At 43.1% G+C, this 24,003-nt stretch overlaps 1 protein-coding gene across 1 annotated transcript; it reads right to left on the reverse strand.

Annotated features, from left to right (window-relative positions):
- Positions 1 to 2,656: 2,656 nt before the first annotated feature.
- On the reverse strand, positions 2,657 to 7,639 carry LOC125906598 (uncharacterized protein K02A2.6-like). Its single transcript, XM_049606187.1, has one exon. It carries the CDS (start codon positions 6,990 to 6,992, stop codon positions 2,760 to 2,762), a length of 4,233 nt encoding a protein of 1,410 aa, XP_049462144.1. The 5' UTR covers positions 6,993 to 7,639; the 3' UTR covers positions 2,657 to 2,759.
- Between the last annotated feature and the right edge of the window lie 16,364 nt (positions 7,640 to 24,003).

Consider the following 24,003-nt stretch of genomic DNA (forward strand, 5'->3'; position numbering starts at 1 on the left):
GAATTTTGTTGCCATCTATTATCGTTGTTACGGCCATGTATCATCCAAATGAAGCCATCTTGTACTATTTGAATTGCCTTGAAATTTGATGTTGAATCTTGTTGCCATCTATTATCGTTGTTACGGCCATGTTTCATCCAAATGAAGCCATCTTGCACTATTTGAATGGCCTTGAAATTTGATGTTGAATTTTGTTGCCATCTATTATCGTTGTTACGGCCATGTTTCATCCAAATAAAGGCATCTTGAACTAATTCAATGGCCTTGAAATTTGATGTTGAATTTTGTTGCCATCTATTATCGTTGTTACGGCCATGTTTCATCAAAATGAAGCCATCTTGTACTATTTGAATGGCCTTGAAATTTGTTGTTGAATTTTGTTGCCATCTATTATCGTTGTTACGGCCATTTTTCATCCAAATGAAGCCATCTTGTACTATTTGAATGGCCTAGAAATTTGATGTTGAATTTTGTTGCCATCTATTATCGTTGTTACGGCCATGTTTCATCCAAATGAAGCCATCTTGCACTAATTCAATGGCCTTGAAATTTGATGTTGAATTTTGTTGCCATCTATTATCGTTGTTACGGCCATGTTTCATCCAAATAAAGCCATCTTGCACTATTTGGATGGCCTTGAAATTTGATGTTGAATCTTGTTGCCATCTATTATCGTTGTTACAGCCATGTTTCATCCAAATGAAGCCATCTAGCACTATTTGAATGGCCTTGAAATTTGATGTTGAATTTTGTTGCCATCTATTATCGTTGTTACGGCCATGTTTCATCCAAATAAAGGCATCTTGTACTATTTGAATGGCCTTGAAATTTGATGTTGTATTTTGTTGCCATCTATTATCGTTGTAACGGCCATGTTTTATCCAAATGAAGGCATCTTGAACTAATTCAATGGCCTTGAAATTTGATGTTGAATTTTGTTGCCATCTATTATCGTTGTTACGGCCATGTATCATCCAAATGAAGCCATCTTGTACTATTTGAATGGCCTTGAAATTTGATGTTGAATCTTGTTGCCATCTATTATCGTTGTTACGGCCATGTTTCATCCAAATGAAGCCATCTTGCACTATTTGAATGGCCTTGAAATTTGATGTTGAATTTTGTTGCCATCTATTATCGTTGTTACGGCCATGTTTCATCCAAATGAAGGCATCTTGTACTATTTGAATGGCCTTGAAATTTGATGTTGAATCTTGTTGCCATCTATTATCGTTGTTACGGCCATGTTTCATCCAAATGAAGCCATCTTGCACTATTTGAATGGCCTTGAAATTTGATGTTGAATCTTGTTGCCATCTATTATCGTTGTTACGGCCATGTTTCATCCAAATGAAGCCATCTTGCACTAATTCAATGGCCTTGAAATTTGATGTTGAATTTTGTTGCCATCTATTATCGTTGTTACGGCCATGTTTCATCCAAATGAAGGCATCTTGTACTATTTGAATGGCCTTGAAATTTGATGTTGAATCTTGGTGCCATCTATTATCGTTGTTACGGCCATGTTTCATCCAAATGAAGCCATCTTGCACTATTTGAATGGCCTTGAAATTTGATGTTGAATTTTGTTGCCATCTATTATCGTTGTTACGGCCATGTTTCATCCAAATGAAGGCATCTTGAACTAATTTAATGGCCTTGAAATTTGATGTTGAATTTTGTTGCCATCTATTATCGTTGTTACGGCCATGTATCATCCAAATGAAGCCATCTTGTACTATTTGAATGGCCTTGAAATTTGATGTTGAATCTTGTTGCCATCTATTATCGTTGTTACGGCCATGTTTCATCCAAATGAAGCCATCTTGCACTATTTGAATGGCCTTGAAATTTGATGTTGAATTTTGTTGCCATCTATTATCGTTGTTACGGCCATGTTTCATCCAAATGAAGGCATCTTGAACTAATTCAATGGCCTTGAAATTTGATGTTGAATTTTGTTGCCATCTATTATCGTTGTTACGGCCATGTATCATCCAAATGAAGCCATCTTGTACTATTTGAATGGCCTTGAAATTTGATGTTGAATCTTGTTGCCATCTATTATCGTTGTTACGGCCATGTTTCATCCAAATGAAGCCATCTTGCACTATTTGAATGGCCTTGAAATTTGATGTTGAATTTTGTTGCCATCTATTATCGTTGTTACGGCCATGTTTCATCCAAATAAAGGCATCTTGAACTAATTCAATGGCCTTGAAATTTGATGTTGAATTTTGTTGCCATCTATTATCGTTGTTACGGCCATGTTTCATCAAAATGAAGCCATCTTGTACTATTTGAATGGCCTTGAAATTTGTTGTTGAATTTTGTTGCCATCTATTATCGTTGTTACGGCCATTTTTCATCCAAATGAAGCCATCTTGTACTATTTGAATGGCCTTGAAATTTGATGTTGAATCTTGTTGCCATCTATTATCGTTGTTACGGCCATGTTTCATCCAAATGAAGCCATCTTGTACTATTTGAATTGCCTTGAAATTTGATGTTGAATTTTGTTGCCATCTATTATCGTTGTAACGGCCATGTTTTATCCAAATAAAGCCATCTTGTACTATTTGAATGGCCTTGAAATTTGATGTTTGATATGTCGCAGGGAATATATCTTGAGAAAAACACAACTGCTTTATTCCTTAGTTCAGAATGGAATCGACTTTATTCACTCAATGTGTACTCTGATCGAGTCTTGCAATGTTACTGCGTTATGCGTGTTACTATGCAACATCTCCCCCCTTAATTCACCAATACGGTTCAAACCTGGCTGGTGGCCTACGAATTCTTCGAGGTCTTTCCGCTTTCACGGGTTGAGCAGAAGATGCAGGCATCGGTGGAGTGGCTTGAGTAGTAACTGTGGACGATGATGTTTGCCAATTTTCTCCTTCAATTTCTTCAGCGGACTCTTCATCAGCTGAATAGTAATGTTCTTGTTCAGTCATTTCAATTGAGTTTTCAACTGCCTGTGGAGTTCCCAATTCAAATTCGTCAAAGAAAATAGTTAACAAATTTCCAGTGTCGTGACAATTTCTATTTCCACACGATGTTTCCTCCTGTAGACGCTTCTTCAGTTGATTTGCATGTGAGCGAATAATTCGCTGGTTGTCTTCCAAAAACACGTTGTAATTCACTCTACCGACTCGTTCGACTATTGATGCCGGTTTCCACTCCCAGGAATTATTGCGGTGGACTTGGGCATAAACCGCTTCTCCAGGATCGAAGAATTTTCTACCAGCTTCTGGCTTTTCATTTCGTGACCGTGAAACTGGAGGTAGTAATAATGACTGAACTGTTCGAATAGGCCGCTGAAACATCAATTCAGCTGGAGACTTATCTGGTGTAGGTGTGGTTCGATAAACTTGCAAAAAAGTCTGCAAAGCTTCATCTAAAGTCTCTCCTCCTGCTCGAATTTTTCGCAATGTACGCTTTAGTGTGTCCACGAAACGTTCTGCCAAACCGTTTGACTGCGGATGGTATGGTGCAGTACGGATGTGACAAATACCCAATTGTTTGCAAAATGCTTGGAATTCAAAGCTGGTGAACTGGGTACCATTATCAGAGACTATAGTTTCTGGAACACCAAACGTTGCGAATGATTGCGTTAAAAACTTGATAGTTGTCTTTGCTGTTGTAGTTTTGGTTGCATATACTTCTGGCCATTTTGTGTATGGATCAACTACAACCAAAAAATACACGCCATCTACAGGACCGGCATAGTCCACGTGTACCCGTGACCATAGCTTTTCCGGCACAGGCCAAGATTCAGGTGTTTCTTTGATTGGTGCTTTGCCAGCAGTGCAACATGAAGTACAACGCCGGACAAAGTTTTCGATATCGACATCCATTCCCGGCCAGAAAACGAAACTTCGAGAAATGGATTTCATTCGCACCATTCCAGGATGACCGCGATGGAATTGTTGAAGTACCTTTTTCCTGTAAATGTTTGGAACAACAACTCTGTTGTGAAACAAGATACATCCATCTACATGCGTTAACGATTCTTTTCGTGTGTAATACGAACGAATGTCTTGATTTTTGATTGACGACGCTTCGTTCGGCCAGCCTTCCCGGATGAATTTCAAAACAGCTTGCAGTGTTTCGTCCAATCTTGTTGCTTTTTGAATGTCAGCAAATGATACTGGTACTTGTTTCAATGATTCGTGCATGACGTTTTGAATATCCTCTTCAAGTGAAATCGAAGCTATAACGTAATCTTCCTCTGGTTGCTTGCAACGGTCGATTAGCCTTGATAGCATGTCAGCGCACCCAAACTCGGTGGTTGAAACATATTCGATGGTAAAATCGTAGTTTAATAACATCAATGCCCACCGTTGGAGTCGGTTTGCTGTGTGCAAAGGAATTCCCTTTTTTGAACCAAATATGGATAGTAAAGGCTTATGATCGGTTAAAAGAGTAAATTTCCGACCAAGTAAGTACTTATGAAATTTGGTTACCCCATAAGTAAGAGCCAGAGCTTCTTTTTCCGGTTGTCCGTAGCCTTGTTCTGCAGACGTTAATGTTCTTGAAGCATGTTGAATGGCTTTCAAATATCCGTTCGGAAATTTATGAAAAATGACTGCGCCAACGCCGGTGCTAGACGCATCTGCTGCAACGATGATAGGAAGATTCGGATCATAATGTGTCAACAGTAAGTCAGATTGCAGTACTTTCTTGAATTTTTCGAACGATGTCTGACAATCCGAATTCCACTTCCACTTCGTATCCTTCTTTAGCAATTGATCTAACGGGTGTCTGAGTTCATGCATGTTTCTCACAAATCGGCCGTAGAAATTCACAGCTCCTAAGAACGATCTTAATTCGGAAATGTTCGTTGGTGCTGGAATAGATGCGATGGTTTTCAGCTTCTCTGGGTCAGGACGTATGCCGTTGCGATCTACCACATGCCCCAAATAGACAATTTCAGTTTGATAGAAATGACATTTTTCCAGCTTGACGTGGAAGCCATATTCTTTTAAACGCTGAAGAAATGTGTCTAATGATTGCTTGTGTGCCTCCCAAGTTTTACCGAAAATTATAGCATCATCTAGAAATGTTCTAACGCCAGGAATGTCAGCAATCATACCGTCAACTAGTCTTTGAAAAGCTCCAGGTGCTGATTTGACTCCCGGTGCGAGACGGTTGAACTGAAAAAGACCTCTATGTGTGTTGATCGTAAGAAGGTGTTTAGATTCGTCTTCTACTTCTACTTGTAGGTATGCATCGGACAAATCGACTATGCTGAATACAACACTTCCGTTCAACTGTGCAAAAATTTCTTCAGGAGTAGGTAGAGGATAATGATTTGACTCTAAAGCTTCGTTAAGCCCCGTCGAATAATCCGCACAAATTCGAACTTTACCATTAGGCTTGCGAATGGCTACTATCGGAGCAGCCCACTCCGAAAAGTCTATTGGTGTGATGATGCCTAGTGATTGTAGTCTTGATAGTTCCGCATCCACAAGAGCGATAGTATTGAATGGTACTGGTCGTTTTGGACAGAAAACTGGTTTTACATTGGGCTTCAGAAACAGTTTCACCTTCGTTTTTGTGCAATGTCCAAGCGAATCATCGAAAACTGTTGGATATTTCGATTGAAGCTGTACTATTCGATCCTTTGGACATGCTGATGAAACTTTCTTACACAGTACATCGAAGGGAATTGCCCATAGATTAAACCTATCTATCCAATCTATACCTATAACATTTAGGACTGGTGATGATGTAACAAAACAAACACATTTCTCTGTAATCGCATTAAGGATAACCTCGCATTCGAATTCACCGATAAGCTTGAGTTGTTCTCCCGATGCATTCGATGCTTCAATGGATGCTTGAGAAAGTTTCGGTTGACCCAAATGTTGCCATGTTGTTTTAGAAATAACTGTTATGTCACTTGCGGTGTCCAGTTGGAGTGATGTAGTTATGCCATTGATTATGATAGAGATAAATTTCCTTTTAGCAGTGTTTTTCGTGACATGATTAACGAAAATTCCCTGAGATTTCTTTTGATTTTGATTTTGATTCTTCTCACTCTTTTGATATGTGTTGTTGTTTGAAGATTTTGATCTCATGGCTTTACAGTAACCTTCCTTGTGGCCTACATTTTTGCACACTTTGCAGAGATGATCTGTAAAATTGCAATCCCGTACAAAATGCATTTTTCCACATTGCCAACAAGGAGTACGAGGGACAGTATTCGAATCTGATTTCGGTTGACGCTGATCTTTTGAATTGTCGAATCGGGAAGGCTGTGGCAAACGATACGGTTTCTTCTCTGAAACTGCATGCACGGAATGCTTCGATCTTGATTGATTTTCGATCATCGTTGTATCCGCTTTCAGATTGATAAGCCGTTGAAATTCTGCCATTAGTGTTTGAATGTTCACTTTAGCCTCCGGCGTCGCGTTTTCTATTCGAGATAGCAGTCTTGCTCTGATATCCGAGAATTCCGGAGCTTGCAGTCCGCAAATGAAAATTAGACATTTGAAATCGTCTAATTTCAAATTCTCGAACTCAGAATCCTCGCATGCCTTATTCACTCTTCCGCCGTAAGTGATGATATCTTCTAATGCAGATTTCACTATCTGCAAGCACTGGTACCTTTTGTGGAACACCGAATATTGCTTTCCGAAGATTTTTTTGAGAATATTGACGGTTTCTTCAAACGAATTTTCATGCGGTTGCTTCGGAAGAATGTAATTCACATACCGGCTGTGAGCGGACGTTTCCAGCTTCCTCAGCAAAAGTCGCACTTTCGCCTCGTCATTCAAACTGCTGGCATCGTTTTGAAAAAGGTCTTTGAAACGTACATACCATTTTTCAAAAGTGATGTTGTTTTCTTCATCGAAACGAAACTCCTCGATGGTTTTCGATAAAGATTCAAGGATTTCGTCAGGACTTCTAGTTTTAAAAGCAGCCATCTGTTGAAGAAGTTGAGCCATTTGGTTGATAACGGTTTCAAGGTTTTCATTGTTCATCCTTGACGCTAATTCTCGTTAGCTTCAGAATCTCGTGAGCTTCGGGTTCCGGGTTCAGTAATAATCCTCGTCGCCAAAATGATATGTCGCAGGGAATATATCTTGAGAAAAACACAACTGCTTTATTCCTTAGTTCAGAATGGAATCGACTTTATTCACTCAATGTGTACTCTGATCGAGTCTTGCAATGTTACTGCGTTATGCGTGTTACTATGCAACAATGTTGAATTTTTTTTGCCATCTATTATCGTTGTTACGGCCATGTTTCATCCAAATGAAGCCATCTTGCACTATTTGAATGGCCTTGAAATTTGATGTTGAATTTTGTTGCCATCTATTATCGTTGTTACGGCCATGTTTCATCCAAATGAAGCCATCTTGCACTAATTCAATGGCCTTGAAATTTGATGTTGAATTTTGTTGCCATCTATTATCGTTGTTACGGCCATGTTTCATCCAAATAAAGCCATCTTGCACTATTTGGATGGCCTTGAAATTTGATGTTGAATCTTGTTGCCATCTATTATCGTTGTTACAGCCATGTTTCATCCAAATGAAGCCATCTAGCACTATTTGAATGGCCTTGAAATTTGATGTTGAGTTTTTTTGTCATCTATTATCGTTGTTACGGCCATGTTTCATCCAAATAAAGGCATCTTGTACTATTTGAATGGCCTTGAAATTTGATGTTGTATTTTGTTGCCATCTATTATCGTTGTAACGGCCATGTTTTATCCAAATAAAGCCATCTTGTACTATTTGAATGGCCTTGAAATTTGATGTTGCATTTTGTTGCCATCTATTATCGTTGTTACGGCCATGTTTCATCCAAATAAAGGCAACTTGAACTAATTCAATGGCCTTGAAATTTGATGTTGAATTTTGTTGCCATCTATTATCGTTGTTACGGCCATGTTTCATCCAAATGAAGCCATCTTGCACTATTTGAATGGCCTTGAAATTTGATGTTGAATTTTTTTGCCATCTATTATTGTTGTTACAGCCACGTTTCATCCAAATGAAGGCATCTTGTACTATTTGAATGGCCTTGAAATTTGATGTTGAATTTTGTTGCCATCTATTATCGTTGTTACGGCCATGTTTCATCCAAATGAAGCCATCTTGCACTATTTGAATGGCCTTGAAATTTGATGTTGAATTTTGTTGCCATCTATTATCGTTGTTACGGCCATGTATCATCCAAATGAAGCCATCTTGCACTAATTCAATGGCCTTGAAATTTGATGTTGAATTTTGTTGCCATCTATTATCGTTGTTACGGCCATGTTTCATCCAAATGAAGCCATCTTGCACTAAATCAATGGCCTTGAAATTTGATGTTGAATTTTGTTGCCATCTATTATCGTTGTTACGGCCATGTATCATCCAAATGAAGCCATCTTGCACTATTTGAATGGCCTTGAAATTTGATGTTGAATTTTGTTGCCATCTATTATCGTTGTTACGGCCATGTTTCATCCAAATGAAGCCATCTTGTACTTGTATTTGAATGGCCTTGAAATTTGATGTTGAATTTTGTTGCCATCTATTATCGATGTTACGGCCATGTTTCATCCAAATGAAGCCATCTTGCACTATTTGAATGGCCTTGAAATTTGATTTTGAATTTTGTTGCCATCTATTATCGTTGTTACGGCCATGTTTCATCCAAACGAAACCATCTTGCACTATTTGAATGGCCTTGAAATTTGATGTTGATTTTTGTTGCCATCTATTATAGTTGTTACGGCCATGTTTCATCCAAATGAAGCCATCTTGTACTATTTGAATGGCCTTGAAATTTGATGTTGAATTTTGTTGCCATCTATTATTGTTGTTACGGCCATGTTTCATCCAATGGAAGCCATCTTGCACTATTTCACTGGCCTTTAAATTTGATGTTGATTTTTGTTGCCATCTATTATCGTTGTTACGGTCATGTTTCATCCAAATGAAGCCATCTTGCACTATTTGAATGGCCTTGAAATTTGATGTTGAGTTTTTTGCCATCTATTATCGTTGTTACGGCCATGTTTCATCCAAATGAAGGCATCTTGTACTATTTGAATGGCCTTTAAATTTGATGTTGATTTTTGTTGCCATCTATTATCGTTGTTACGGCCCTGGTTCACCCAAATGAAGCCATCTTGTACTATTTGAATGGCCTTGAAATTTGATGTTGAGTATTTTTGCCATCTATTATCGTTGTTACGGCCATGTTTCATCCAAACGAAGCCATCTTGAACTATTGGAATGGCCTTGAAATTTGATGTTGAATTTTGTTGCCATCTATTATCGTTGATACGGCCATGTTTCATCCAAATGAAGCCATCTTGCACTATTTGAATCCAAGGTTCATACAAACACTCTAGAATGACTTCCGAGGTTGTCCCAAGGTGTCCCCAAGGTTCATACAAACTCTATATAATGACTTCAGAGGTTGGCCCAAGGTGTCCCCAAGGTTCATACAAACACTCTAGAAAACTTCCGTGGTTGTCCCTAGGTGCCCCCAAGGTTCATACAAACACTCTGGAATGACTTCAGAGGTTGTCCCAAGGTGTCCCCAAGGTTCATAAAAACACTCTAGAATGACTTCCGAGGTTGTCCCAAGTTTCATACAAACATTCTAGGATGATTTCCGAGGTTGTCCTGAGGTGTTCCCAAGGTTCATACAAACACTCTAGAATGACTTCCGAGGTTGTCGCAAGGTGTTCCAAGGTTTCCTCAAGGTTCATACAAACACTCTAGAATGAATTCCGAGGTTGTCCCGAGGTGTCCCCAAGGTTCATACAATTAAGCTAGCATGACTTCCGAGGTTGTCCCAAGGTGTCCCAAGGTTCATACAAGCAATCTAGAATGACTTCCGAGGTTGTCCCAAGGTGTCCCCAAGGTTCATACAAACACTCTAGAATGACTTCCGAGGTAGTCCCAAGGTGTCCCAAGGTGTCCCCAAGGTTCATACAAGCACTCAAGAATGACAGAAGAGGTTGTCCCAAGGTGTCCCCAAGGTTCATACAAACACTCTATAATGACTTCCAAGGCTGTCCTGAGGTGTACCCAAGGTTTATACAAACACTCTAGAATGACTTCCGAGGTTGTCCCAAGGTGTCCCCAAGGTTCATACAAACACTCTAGAAAACTTCCGAGGTTGTCCCGAGGTGTTCCCAAGGTTCATACAAACATTCTAAACTGACTTCCGAAGTTGTCCCAAGGTGTCCCAAGGTTCATACAAGCAATCTAGAATGACTTCCGAGGTTGTCCCAAGGTGTCCCCAAGGTTCATACAAACACTCTAGAATGACTTCCGAGGTTGTCCCAAGGTGTCTAAAGGTGTCCCCAAGGTTCAACCACGCAATCTAGAATGACTTCAGAGGTTGTCCCAAGGTGTCTCAAAGGTTGATACAAACACTCTAGAAAACTTCCGAAGTTGTCCCAAGGTGCCCCCAAGGTTCATACAAACACTTTAGAATGACTTCCGAGGTTGTCCCAAGGTGTCCCCAAGGTTCATACAAATAAGCTAGCATGACTTCCGAGGTTGTCCCAAGGTGTCCCCGAGGTTCATACAAACACTCTAGAAAACTTCCGAGGTTGTTCCAAGGTGCCCCCAAGGTTCATACAAACACTCTAGAATGACTTCAGAGGTTGTCCCAAGGTGTCCCCAAGGTTCATACAAATAAGCTAGCATGACTTCCGAGGTTGTCCCAAGGTGTCCCCAAGGTTCATACAAACACTCTAGTATGTCTTCCGAGGTTGTCCCAAGGTGTGCCCAAGGTTCATACAAACACTCTAGAATGACTTCCGAAGTTATTCCAAGTTGTCCCAAGGTTCATACAAACACTCTAGAATGACTTCCGAGGTTGTCCCAAGGTGTCCCAAGGTGTCCCCAAGGTTCATACAAACACTCTAGAATGACTTCAGAGGTTGTCCCAAGGTGTCCCCAAGGTTCATACAAACACTCTAGAATGAATTCCAAGGTTGTCATGAGGTGTGCCCAATGTTCATACAAACACGTTAGAATGATTTCCGAGGTTGTCCCGAGGTGCCCCCATGGTTCATACAAACACTCTATAATGACTTCCGAGGTTGTCATGAGGTGTGTCCAAGGTTCAAAAACACGTTAGAATGATTTTCGAGGTTGTTCCAAGGTGTCCCCAAGGTTCATACAAACACTCTAGTATGTCTTCCGAGGTTGTTCCAAGATGTCCCCAAGGTTCATACAAACACGTTAGAATGACTTCCAAGGTTGTCCCAAGGTGTCCCCAAGGTTCAAACAAGCAATCTAGAATGACTTCAGAGGTTGTCCCAAGGTGTCCCCAAGGTTCATACAAACACTCTAGAATGACTTCCGAGGTTGTCCCAAGGTGCCCCCAAGGTTCATACAAACAATCTAGAATGACTTCCGAGGTTGTCAAAAGGTGTCCCAAGGTTCATGCAAGCAATCTAAAATGACTTCCGAGGTTGTCCCAAGGTGTCCCCAAGGTTCATACAAACACTCTAGAAAACTTCCGAGGTTGTCCCAAGGTGTCCCAAGGTTCAAACAAGCAATCTAGAATGACTTCAGAGGTTGTCCCAAGGTGTCTCCAAGGTTCATACAAACACTCTAGAAAACTTCCGAGGTTGTCCCAAGGTGCCCCCAAGGTTCATACAAACACTCTAGAATGACTTAAGAGGTTGTCCCAAGGTGTCCCCAAGGTTCAAACAAATAAGCTAGCATGACTTCCGAGGTTGTCCCAAGGTGTCCCCAAGGTTCATACAAACACTCTAAAAAACTTCCGAGGTTGTCCCAAGGTGCCCCCAAGGGTCATACAAACACTCTAGAATGACTTCAGAGGTTGTCCCAAGGTGTCCCCAAGGTTCATACAAATAAGCTAGCATGACTTCCGAGGTTATCCCAAGGTGTCCCCAAGGTTCATAAAAACACTCTAGTATGTCTTCCGAGGTTGTCCCAAGGTGTGCCCAAGGTTCATACAAACACGTTAGAGTGATTTCCGAGGTTGTCCCAAGGTGTCCCCAAAGTTCATACAAACACTCTAGAATGACTTGCGAGGTTGTCCCGAGGTGTCCCCAAGGTTCATACAAACACTCTAGAAAACTTCTGAGGTAGTTCCAAGGTGTCCCCAAGGTTCATACAAATACGCTAGCATGACTTCCGAGGTTGTCCCAAGGTGTCCCCAAGGTTCATACAAACATTTTAAAATGACTTCCGAGGTTGTCCCAAGGTGTCCTAAGGTTCATACAAGCAATCTAGAATGACTTCCGAGGTTGTCCCAAGGTGTCCCCAAGGTTCATACAAACACTCTAGAATGACTTCCGAGGTTGTCCCAAGATGTCCCAAGGTGTCCCCAAGGTTCATACAAACACGTTAGAATGACTTCCGAGGTTGTCCTAAGGTGTCCCAAGGTATCCCCAAGGTTCATACAAGCAATCTAGAATGACTTCAGAGGTTGTCCCAAGGTGTCCCTAAGGTTCATACAAACACTCTAGAATGATTTCCGAAGTTACCACAAGGTGTCCCCAAGGTTCATACAAATAAGCTAGCATGAATTCCGAGGATGTCCCAAGGTGTCCCCAAGGTTCATACAAACACGCTAGCATGACTTCCGAAGTAATTCCAAGTTATCCCAAGGTTCATACAAACACTCTAGAATGACTTCCGAGGTTGACCTGAGGTGTCCCCAAGGGTCATACAAACACTCTAGAATGACTTCCGAGGTTGTCCCAAGGTGTCCCCAAGGTTCATACAAATAAGCTAGCATGTCTTCCGAGGTTGTCCCAAGTTGTCCCCAAGGTTCATACAAACACTCTAGAATGACTTCCGAGGTTGTCCCAAGGTGCCCCCAAGGTTCATACAAATAAGCTAGCATGAATTCCGAGGATGTCCCAAGGTGTCCCCAAGGTTCATACAAACACGCTAGCATGACTTCCGAAGTAATTCCAAGTTATCCCAAGGTTCATACAAACACTCTAGAATGACTTCCGAGGTTGTCAAAAGGTGTCCCAAGGTGTCCCCAAGGTTCATACAGGCTCTCTAGAATGACTTCAGAGGTTTTCTTTAGGTGTCCCCAAGGTTCATACAAACACTCTATAATGACTTCCAAGGTTGTTCTGAGGTGTGCCCAAGGTTCATACAAACACTCTAGAATGACTTCAGAGGTTGTCCCAAGGTGTCCCAAGGTGTCCCCATGGTTCATACAAACACTCTATAATGACTTCAGAGGTTGTCCCAAGGTGTCCCCAAGGTTCATACAAATAAGCTAGCATGACTTCCGAGGTTGTCTCAAGGTGTCCCAAGGTTCATACAAACACTCTAGTATGTCTTCCGAGGTTGTCCCAAGGTGTCCCCAAGGTTCATACAAACACTCTAGAATGACTTCCGAAGTTATTCCAAGTTGTCCCAAGGTTCCTACAAACACTTTAGAATGACTTCCGAGGTTGTCCCAAGGTGTCCCAAGGTGTCCCCAAGGTTCATACAAACACTCTAGAATGACTTCCGAGGTTGTCCCAAGGTGTGCCCAAGGTTCATACAAACACTCTAAAATGACTTCCGAGGTTGTCCCAAGGTGTCCCAAAGGTTCATACAAACACTCTAGAATGACTTCAGAGGTTGTCCCAAGGTGTCCCCAAGGTTCATACAAACATTCTAAAATGACTTCCGAGATTGTCCCAAGGTCTGTCAAGATTCATACAAACACTCTAGAATGACTTCCGAGGTTGTCCCAAGGTGTGCCCAAGGTTCATACAAAAACTCTAAAATGACTTCCGAGGTTGTCCCAAGGTGTCCCCAAGGTTCATACAAACACTCTAGAATGACTTCCGAAGTTATTCCAAGATGTCCCAAGGTTCATACAAACACTCTAGAATGACTTCCGAGGTTGTTACAAGGTGTCTCCAAGGTTCATACAAATACGCTAGCATGACTTTCGAGGTTGTCCCAAGGTGTCCCCAAGGTTCATACAAACATTCTAAAATAACTTCCGAGGTTGTCCCAAGGTGTCCTAAGGTTCATACAAGCAATCTAGAATGACTTCAGAGGTTGTCCCAAGGTGTCCCCAAGGTTCATACAAACACTCTAGAATGATTTCCGAGGTTGTCCCAAGGTGTCCCAAGGTGTCCCCAAGGTTCAAACAAGCAATCTAGAATGACTTCAGAGGTTGTCCCAAGGTGTCCCCAAGGTTCATACAAACACTCTAGAAAACTTCCGAGGTTGTCCTAAGGTGCCCCCAAGGTTCATACAAACACTTAAGAATGACTTCAGAGGTTGTCCCAAGGTGTCCCCAAGGTTCATACAAATAAGCTAGCATGACTTCCGAGGTTGTCCCAAGGTGTCCCCAAGGTTCATACAAACACTCTAGAAAACTTCCGAGGTTGTCCCAAGGTGTCCCCAAGGTTCAAACAAGCAATCTAGAATGACTTCAGAGGTTGTCCCAAGGTGTCCCCAAGGTTCATACAAACACTCTAGAAAACTTCCGAGGTTGTCCCAAGGTGCCCCCAAGGTTCATACAAACACTCTAGAATGACTTCCGAGGTTGTCCCAAGGTGTCCCAAGGTGTCCCCAAGGTTCATAAAAACACTCTAGAAAACTTCCGAGGTTGTCCCAAGGTGCCCCCAAGGTTCATACAAACACTTAAGAATGATTTCCGAGGTTGTCCCAAGGTGTCCCCAAGGTTCAAACAAGCTATCTAGAATGACTTCAGAGGTTGTCCCAAGGTGTCCCCAAGGTTCATACAAACACTCTAGAAAACTTCCGAGGTTGTCCCAAGGTGTCCCCAAGGTTCAAACAAGCAATCTAGAATGACTTCAGAGGTTGTCCCAAGGTGTCCCCAAGGTTCATACAAACACTCTAGAAAACTTCCGAGGTTGTCCCAAGGTGTCCCCAAGGTTCATACAAACACTCTAGTATGTCTTCCGAGGTTGTTCCAAGATGTCCCCAAGGTTCATACAAAAAATTCTCGAATGACTTCCGAGGTTGTCCCAAGGTGTCCCAAGGTGTCCCCAAGGTTCATACAAATAAGCTAGCATGACTTCCGAGGTTGTCCCAAGGTGTCCCAAGGTGTCCCCAAGGTTCATACAAACACGTTAGAATGACTTCCGAGGTTGTCCCAAGGTGTCCCAAGGTGTCCCCAAGGTTCAAACAAGCAATCTAGAATGACTTCAGAGGTTGTCCCAAGGTGTCCCCAAGGTTCATACAAACACTCTAGAATGACTTCAGAGGTTGTCCCAAGGTGTCCCCAAGGTTCATACAAACACTCTAGTATGTCTTACGAGGTTGCCCCAAGGTGTGCCCAAGGTTCATACAAACACTCTAGAATGACTTCCGAAGTTATTCCAAGTTGTCCCAAAGTTCATACAAACACTTTAGAATGACTTTGGAGGTTATCCCAAGGTGTCCCAAGGTTTCCCCAAGGTTCATACAAACACTCTAGAATGACTTCAGAGGTTGTCCCAAGGTGTCCCCAAGGTTCATACAAACACTCTATAATGACTTCCAAGGTTGTCCCAAGGTGTGCCCAAGGTTCATACAAACACGTTAGAATGACTTCAGAGGTTGTCCCGAGGTTTCCCCAAGGTTCATACAAACACTCTAGAATGACTTGCGATGTTTTCCCGAGGTGTCCCTAAGGTTCATACAAACACTCTAGTATGTCTTCCGAGGTTGTTCCAAGATGTCCCCAAGGTTCATACAAAAAATTCTAGAATGACTTCCGAGGTTGTCCCAAGGTGTCCCCAAGGTTCATACAAGCATTCTAAACTGACTTCCGAGGTTGTCCCAAGGTGTCCCAAGGTTCATGCAAGCAATCTAAAATGACTTCAGAGGTTGTCCCAAGGTGTCCCCAAGGTTCACACAAACACTCTATAATGACTTCCGAGGTTGTCCCAAGGTGTCCCAAGGTGTCCCCAAGGTTCAAACAAGCAATCTAGAATGACTTCCGAGGTTGTCCCAAGGTGTCCCCAAGGTTCATACAAACACTCTAGAAAACTTCCGAGGTTGTCCCAAGGTGCCCCCAAGGTTCATACAAACGCTCTAGAATGACTTCCGAGGTTGTCCCAAGGTGTCCCCAAGGTTCATACAAATAAGCTAGCATGACTTCCGAGGTTGTCCCAAGGTGTCCCCAAGGTTCATACAAACATTCTAAAATAACTTCCGAGGTTGTCCCAAGGTGTCCTAAGGTTAATACAAGCAATCTAGAATGACTTCCGAGGTTGTCCCAAGGTGTCCCCAAGGTTCATACAAACACTCTAGAATGATTTCCGAGGTTGTCCCAAGGTGTCCCAAGGTGTCCCCAAGGTTCAAACAAGCAATCTAGAATGACTTCCGAGGTTGTCCCAAGGTGTCCCCAAGGTTCATACAAATAAGCTAGCATGTCTTCCGAGGTTGTCCCAAGTTGTCCCCAAGGTTCATACAAACACTCTAGAATGACTTCCGAGGTTGTCCCAAGGTGCCCCCAAGGTTCATACAAATAAGCTAGCATGAATTCCGGGGATGTCCCAAGGTGTCCCCAAGGTTTATACAAACACTCTAGCATGACTTCCGAAGTAATTCCAAGTTATCCCAAGGTTCATACAAACACTCTAGAATGACTTCCGAGGTTGTCAAAAGGTGTCCCAAGGTGTCCCCAAGGTTCATACAAACACTCTAGAATGACTTCCGAGGTTGTCCCAAGGTGTGCCCAAGGTTCATACAAACACTCTAGAATGACTTCAGAGGTTGTCCCAAGGTGTCCCCAAGGTTCATACAAACATTCTAAAATGACTTCCAAGATTGTCCCAAGCTGTCCCCAAGATTCATACAAACACTCTAGAATGACTTCCGAGGTTGTCCCAAGGTGTGCCCAAAGTTCATACAAAAACTCTAAAATGACTTCCGAGGTTGTCCCAAGGTGTCCCCAAGGTTCATACAAACACTCTAGAATGACTTCCGAAGTTATTCCAAGATGTCCCAAGGTTCATACAAACACTCTAGAATGACTTCCGAGGTTGTTACAAGGTGTCTCCAAGGTTCATACAAATACGCTAGCATGACTTTCGAGGTTGTCCCAAGGTGTCCCCAAGGTTCATACAAACATTCTAAAATAACTTCCGAGGTTGTCCCAAGGTGTCCTAAGGCTCATACAAGCAATCTAGAATGACTTCCGAGGTTGTCCCAAGCTGTCCCCAAGGTTCATACAAACACTCTAGAATGATTTCCGAGGTTGTCCCAAGGTGTCCCAAGGTGTCCCCAAGGTTCAAACAAGCAATCTAGAATGACTTCAGAGGTTGTCCCAAGGTGTCCCCAAGGTTCATACAAACACTCTAGAAAACTTCCGAGGTTGTCCCAAGGTGCCCCCAAGGTTCATACAAACACTTAAGAATGATTTCCGAGGTTGTCCCAAGGTGTCCCCAAGGTTCATACAAATAAGCTAGCATGACTTCCGAGGTTGTCCCAAGGTGTCCCCAAGGTTCATACAAACACTCTAGAAAACTTCCGAGGTTGTCCCAAGGTGTCCCCAAGGTTCAAACAAGCAATCTAGAATGACTTCAGAGGTTGTCCCAAGGTGTCCCCAAGGTTCATACAAACACTCTAGAAAACTTCCGAGGTTGTCCCAAGGTGCCCCCAAGGTTCATACAAACACTCTAGAATGATTTCCGAGGTTGTCCCAAGGTGTCCAAAGGTGTCCCCAAGGTTCAAACAAGCAATCTAGAATGACTTCCGAGGTTGTCCCAAGGTGTCCCCAAGGTTCATACAAATAAGCTAGCATGTCTTCCGAGGTTGTCCCAAGTTGTCCCCAAGGTTCATACAAACACTCTAGAATGACTTCCGAGGTTGTCCCAAGGTGCCCCCAAGGTTCATACAAATAAGCTAGCATGAATTCCGGGGATGTCCCAAGGTGTCCCCAAGGTTCATACAAACACTCTAGCATGACTTCCGAAGTAATTCCAAGTTATCCCAAGGTTCATACAAACACTCTAGAATGACTTCCGAGGTTGTCAAAAGGTGTCCCAAGGTGTCCCCAAGGTTCATACAAACACTCTAGAATGACTTCCGAGGTTGTCCCAAGGTGTGCCCAAGGTTCATACAAACACTCTAAAATTACTTCCGAGGTTGTCCCAAGGTGTCCCCAAGGTTCATACAAACACTCTAGAATGACTTCAGAGGTTGTCCCAAGGTGTCCCCAAGGTTCATACAAACATTCTAAAATGACTTCCAAGATTGTCCCAAGCTGTCCCCAAGATTCATACAAACACTCTAGAATGACTTCCGAGGTTGTCCCAAGGTGTGCCCAAAGTTCATACAAAAACTCTAAAATGACTTCCGAGGTTGTCCCAAGGTGTCCCCAAAGTTCATACAAACACTCTAGAATGACTTGCGAGGTTGTCCCGAGGTGTCCCCAAGGTTCATACAAACACTCTAGAATGACTTCCGAGGTTGTCTTGAGGTGTTCCCAAGGTGTCCCCAAGGTGTCCCCAAGGTTCATACAAACAATCTAGAATGACTTCAGAGGTTGTTCCAAGGTGTCCCCAAGGTTGATACAAACACTTTAGAATGACTTTCGAGGTTGACCTGAGGTGTCCCCAAGGTTCATACAAACACTCTAGAATGACTTCCGAGGTTGTCCCAAGGTGTCCCCAAGGTTCATACAAGCAATCTAGAATGACTTCCGAGGTTGTCCCAAGGTGTCCCCAAGGTTCATACAAACACTCTAGAATGACTTCCGAGGTTGTCCCAAGGTGTCCCAAGGTGTCCCCAAGGTTCATACAAACACTCTAGAATGACTTCCGAGGTTGTCCCAAGGTGTGCCCAAGGTTCATACAAACACTCTAAAATGACTTTCGAGGTTGTCTCAAGGTGTCCCCAAGGTTCATACAAACACTCTAGAATGACTTCCGAGGTTGTCCCAAGGTGTCCAAAGGTGTCCCCAAGGTTCATACAAACACTCTAGAATTACTTCCAAGGTAGTCCCGAGGTGTCCCAAGGTGTCTTCAAGGTTCAAACAAGCAATCTAGAATGACTTCAGAGGTTGTCCCAAGGTGTCCCCAAGGTTCATACAAACACTCTAGAATGACTTCCGAAGTTATTCCAAGATGTCCCAAGGTTCATCCAAACCTCTAGAATGACTTCCGTGGTTGTCCCAAGGTTTCTCCAAGGTTCATACAAATACGCTAGCATGACTTCCGAGGTTGTCCCAAGGTGTCCCCAAGGTTCATACAAACATTCTAAAATAACTTCCGAGGTTGTCCCAAGGTGTCCTAAGGTTCATACAAGCAATCTAGAATGACTTCCGAGGTTGTCCCAAGGTGTCCCCAAGGTTCATACAAACACTCTAGAATGACTTCCGAGGTTGTCCCAAGGTGTCCCAAGGTGTACCCAAGGTTCATACAAACACGATAGAATGACTTCCGAGGTTGTCCCAAGGTGTCCCAAGGTGTCCCCAAGGTTCAAACAAGCAATCTAGAATGACTTCCGAGGTTGTCCCAAGATGTCCCCAAGGTTCATACAAATAAGCTAGCATGTCTTCCGAGGTTGTCCCAAGTTGTCCCCAAGGTTCATACAAACACTCTAGAATGACTTCCGAGGTTGTCCCAAGGTGCCCCCAAGGTTCATACAAATAAGCTAGCATGAATTCCGAGGATGTCCCAAGGTGTCCCCAAGGTTCATACAAACACGCTAGCATGACTTCCGAAGTAATTCCAAGTTATCCCAAGGTTCATACAAACACTCTAGAATGACTTCCGAGGTTGTCAAAAGGTGTCCCAAGGTGTCCCCAAGGTTCATACAGGCTCTCTAGAATGACTTCAGAGGTTTTCTTTAGGTGTCCCCAAGGTTCATACAAACACTCTATAATGACTTCCAAGGTTGTTCTGAGGTGTGCCCAAGGTTCATACAAACACTCTAGAATGACTTCAGAGGTTGTCCCAAGGTGTCCCAAGGTGTCCCCATGGTTCATACAAACACTCTATAATGACTTCAGAGGTTGTCCCAAGGTGTCCCCAAGGTTCATACAAATAAGCTAGCATGACTTCCGAGGTTGTCTCAAGGTGTCCCAAGGTTCATACAAACACTCTAGTATGTCTTCCGAGGTTGTCCCAAGGTGTCCCCAAGGTTCATACAAACACTCTAGAATGACTTCCGAAGTTATTCCAAGTTGTCCCAAGGTTCCTACAAACACTTTAGAATGACTTCCGAGGTTGTCCCAAGGTGTCCCAAGGTGTCCCCAAGGTTCATACAAACACTCTAGAATGACTTCCGAGGTTGTCCCAAGGTGTGCCCAAGGTTCATACAAACACTCTAAAATGACTTCCGAGGTTGTCCCAAGGTGTCCAAAAGGTTCATACAAACACTCTAGAATGACTTCAGAGGTTGTCCCAAGGTGTCCCCAAGGTTCATACAAACATTCTAAAATGACTTCCAAGATTGTCCCAAGGTCTGTCAAGATTCATACAAACACTCTAGAATGACTTCCGAGGTTGTCCCAAGGTGTGCCCAAGGTTCATACAAAAACTCTAAAATGACTTCCGAGGTTGTCCCAAGGTGTCCCCAAGGTTCATACAAACACTCTAGAATGACTTCCGAAGTTATTCCAAGATGTCCCAAGGTTCATACAAACACTCTAGAATGACTTCCGAGGTTGTTACAAGGTGTCTCCAAGGTTCATACAAATACGCTAGCATGACTTTCGAGGTTGTCCCAAGGTGTCCCCAAGGTTCATACAAACATTCTAAAATAACTTCCGAGGTTGTCCCAAGGTGTCCTAAGGTTCATACAAGCAATCTAGAATGACTTCCGAGGTTGTCCCAAGGTGTCCCCAAGGTTCATACAAACACTCTAGAATGACTTGCGATGTTTTCCCGAGGTGTCCCCAAGGTTCATACAAACACTCTAGTATGTCTTCCGAGGTTGTTCCAAGATGTCCCCAAGGTTCATACAAAAAATTCTAGAATGACTTCCGAGGTTGTCCCAAGGTGTCCCCAAGGTTCATACAAACATTCTAAACTGACTTCCGAGGTTGTCCCAAGGTGTCCCAAGGTTCATGCAAGCAATCTAAAATGACTTCAGAGGTTGTCCCAAGGTGTCCCCAAGGTTCATACAAACACTCTATAATGACTTCCGAGGTTGTCCCAAGGTGTGCCAAGGTGTCCCCAAGGTTCAAACAAGCAATCTAGAATGACTTCCGAGGTTGTCCCAAGGTGTCCCCAAGGTTCATACAAACACTCTAGAAAACTTCCGAGGTTGTCCCAAGGTGCCCCCAAGGTTCATACAAACGCTCTAGAATGACTTCCGAGGTTGTCCCAAGGTGTCCCGAAGGTTCATACAAATAAGCTAGCATGACTTCCGAGGTTGTCCCAAGGTGTCCCCAAGGTTCATACAAAAAATTCTCGAATGACTTCCGAGGTTGTCCCAAGGTGTCCCAAGGTGTCCCCAAGGTTCATACAAACACGTTAGAATGACTTCGGAGGTTGTCCCAAGGTGTCCCAAGGTGTCCCCAAGGTTCATACAAACACGTTAGAATGACTTCCGAGGTTGTCCCAAGGTGTCCCAAGGTGTCCCCAAGGTTCAAACAAGCAATCTAGAATGACTTCAGAGGTTGTCCCAAGGTGTCCCCAAGGTTCATACAAACACTCTAGAATGACTTCAGAGGTTGTCCCAAGGTGTCCCCAAGGTTCATACAAACACTCTAGAATGACTTCAGAGGTTGTCCCAAGGTGTCCCCAAGGTTCATACAAACACTCTAGTATGTCTTACGAGGTTGCCCCAAGGTGTGCCCAAGGTTCATACAAACACTCTAGAATGACTTCCGAAGTTATTCCAAGTTGTCCCAAAGTTCATACAAACACTTTAGAATGACTTCCGAGGTTATCCCAAGGTGTCCCAAGGTTTCCCCAAGGTTCATACAAACACTCTAGAATGACTTCAGAGGTTGTCCCAAGGTGTCCCCAAGGTTCATACAAACACTCTATAATGACTTCCAAGGTTGTCCCAAGGTGTGCCCAAGGTTCATACAAACACGTTAGAATGACTTCAGAGGTTGTCCCGAGGTTTCCCCAAGGTTCATACAAACACTCTAGAATGACTTGCGATGTTTTCCCGAGGTGTCCCTAAGGTTCATACAAACACTCTAGTATGTCTTCCGAGGTTGTTCCAAGATGTCCCCAAGGTTCATACAAAAAATTCTAGAATGACTTCCGAGGTTGTCCCAAGGTGTCCCCAAGGTTCATACAAACATTCTAAACTGACTTCCGAGGTTGTCCCAAGGTGTCCCAAGGTTCATGCAAGCAATCTAAAATGACTTCAGAGGTTGTCCCAAGGTGTCCCCAAGGTTCATACAAACACTCTATAATGACTTCCGAGGTTGTCCCAAGGTGTCCCAAGGTGTCCCCAAGGTTCAAACAAGCAATCTAGAATGACTTCCGAGGTTGTCCCAAGGTGTCCCCAAGGTTCATACAAACACTCTAGAAAACTTCCGAGGTTGTCCCAAGGTGCCCCCAAGGTTCATACAAACGCTCTAGAATGACTTCCGAGGTTGTCCCAAGGTGTCCCCAAGGTTCATACAAATAAGCTAGCATGACTTCCAAGGTTGTCCCAAGGTGTCCCCAAGGTTCATACAAACATTCTAAAATAACTTCCGAGGTTGTCCCAAGGTGTCCTAAGGTTCATACAAGCAATCTAGAATGACTTCCGAGGTTGTCCCAAGGTGTCCCCAAGGTTCATACAAACACTCTAGAATGATTTCCGAGGTTGTCCCAAGGTGTCCCAAGGTGTCCCCAAGGTTCAAACAAGCAATCTAGAATGACTTCCGAGGTTGTCCCAAGGTGTCCCCAAGGTTCATACAAATAAGCTAGCATGTCTTCCGAGGTTGTCCCAAGTTGTCCCCAAGGTTCATACAAACACTCTAGAATGACTTCCGAGGTTGTCCCAAGGTGCCCCCAAGGTTCATACAAATAAGCTAGCATGAATTCCGGGGATGTCCCAAGGTGTCCCCAAGGTTCATACAAACACTCTAGCATGACTTCCGAAGTAATTCCAAGTTATCCCAAGGTTCATACAAACACTCTAGAATGACTTCCGAGGTTGTCAAAAGGTGTCCCAAGGTGTCCCCAAGGTTCATACAAACACTCTAGAATGACTTCCGAGGTTGTCCCAAGGTGTGCCCAAGGTTCATACAAACACTCTAAAATGACTTCCGAGGTTGTCCCAAGGTGTCCCCAAGGTTCATACAAACACTCTAGAATGACTTCAGAGGTTGTCCCAAGGTGTCCCCAAGGTTCATACAAACATTCTAAAATGACTTCCAAGATTGTCCCAAGCTGTCCCCAAGATTCATACAAACACTCTAGAATGACTTCCGAGGTTGTCCCAAGGTGTGCCCAAAGTTCATACAAAAACTCTAAAATGACTTCCGAGGTTGTCCCAAGGTGTCCCCAAGGTTCATACAAACACTCTAGAATGACTTCCGAAGTTATTCCAAGATGTCCCAAGGTTCATACAAACACTCTAGAATGACTTCCGAGGTTGTTACAAGGTGTCTCCAAGGTTCATACAAATACGCTAGCATGACTTTCGAGGTTGTCCCAAGGTGTCCCCAAGGTTCATACAAACATTCTAAAATAACTTCCGAGGTTGTCCCAAGGTGTCCTAAGGCTCATACAAGCAATCTAGAATGACTTCCGAGGTTGTCCCAAGCTGTCCCCAAGGTTCATACAAACACTCTAGAATGATTTCCGAGGTTGTCCCAAGGTGTCCCAAGGTGTCCCCAAGGTTCAAACAAGCAATCTAGAATGACTTCAGAGGTTGTCCCAAGGTGTCCCCAAGGTTCATACAAACACTCTAGAAAACTTCCGAGGTTGTCCCAAGGTGCCCCCAAGGTTCATACAAACACTTAAGAATGACTTCAGAGGTTGTCCCAAGGTGTCCCCAAGGTTCATACAAATAAGCTAGCATGACTTCCGAGGTTGTCCCAAGGTGTCCCCAAGGTTCATACAAACACTCTAGAAAACTTCCGAGGTTGTCCCAAGGTGTCCCCAAGGTTCAAACAAGC

This window comes from Anopheles coluzzii, chromosome 2 (assembly GCF_943734685.1).
Source record: "Anopheles coluzzii chromosome 2, AcolN3, whole genome shotgun sequence".
Lineage (NCBI taxonomy): Eukaryota > Metazoa > Arthropoda > Insecta > Diptera > Culicidae > Anopheles > Anopheles coluzzii.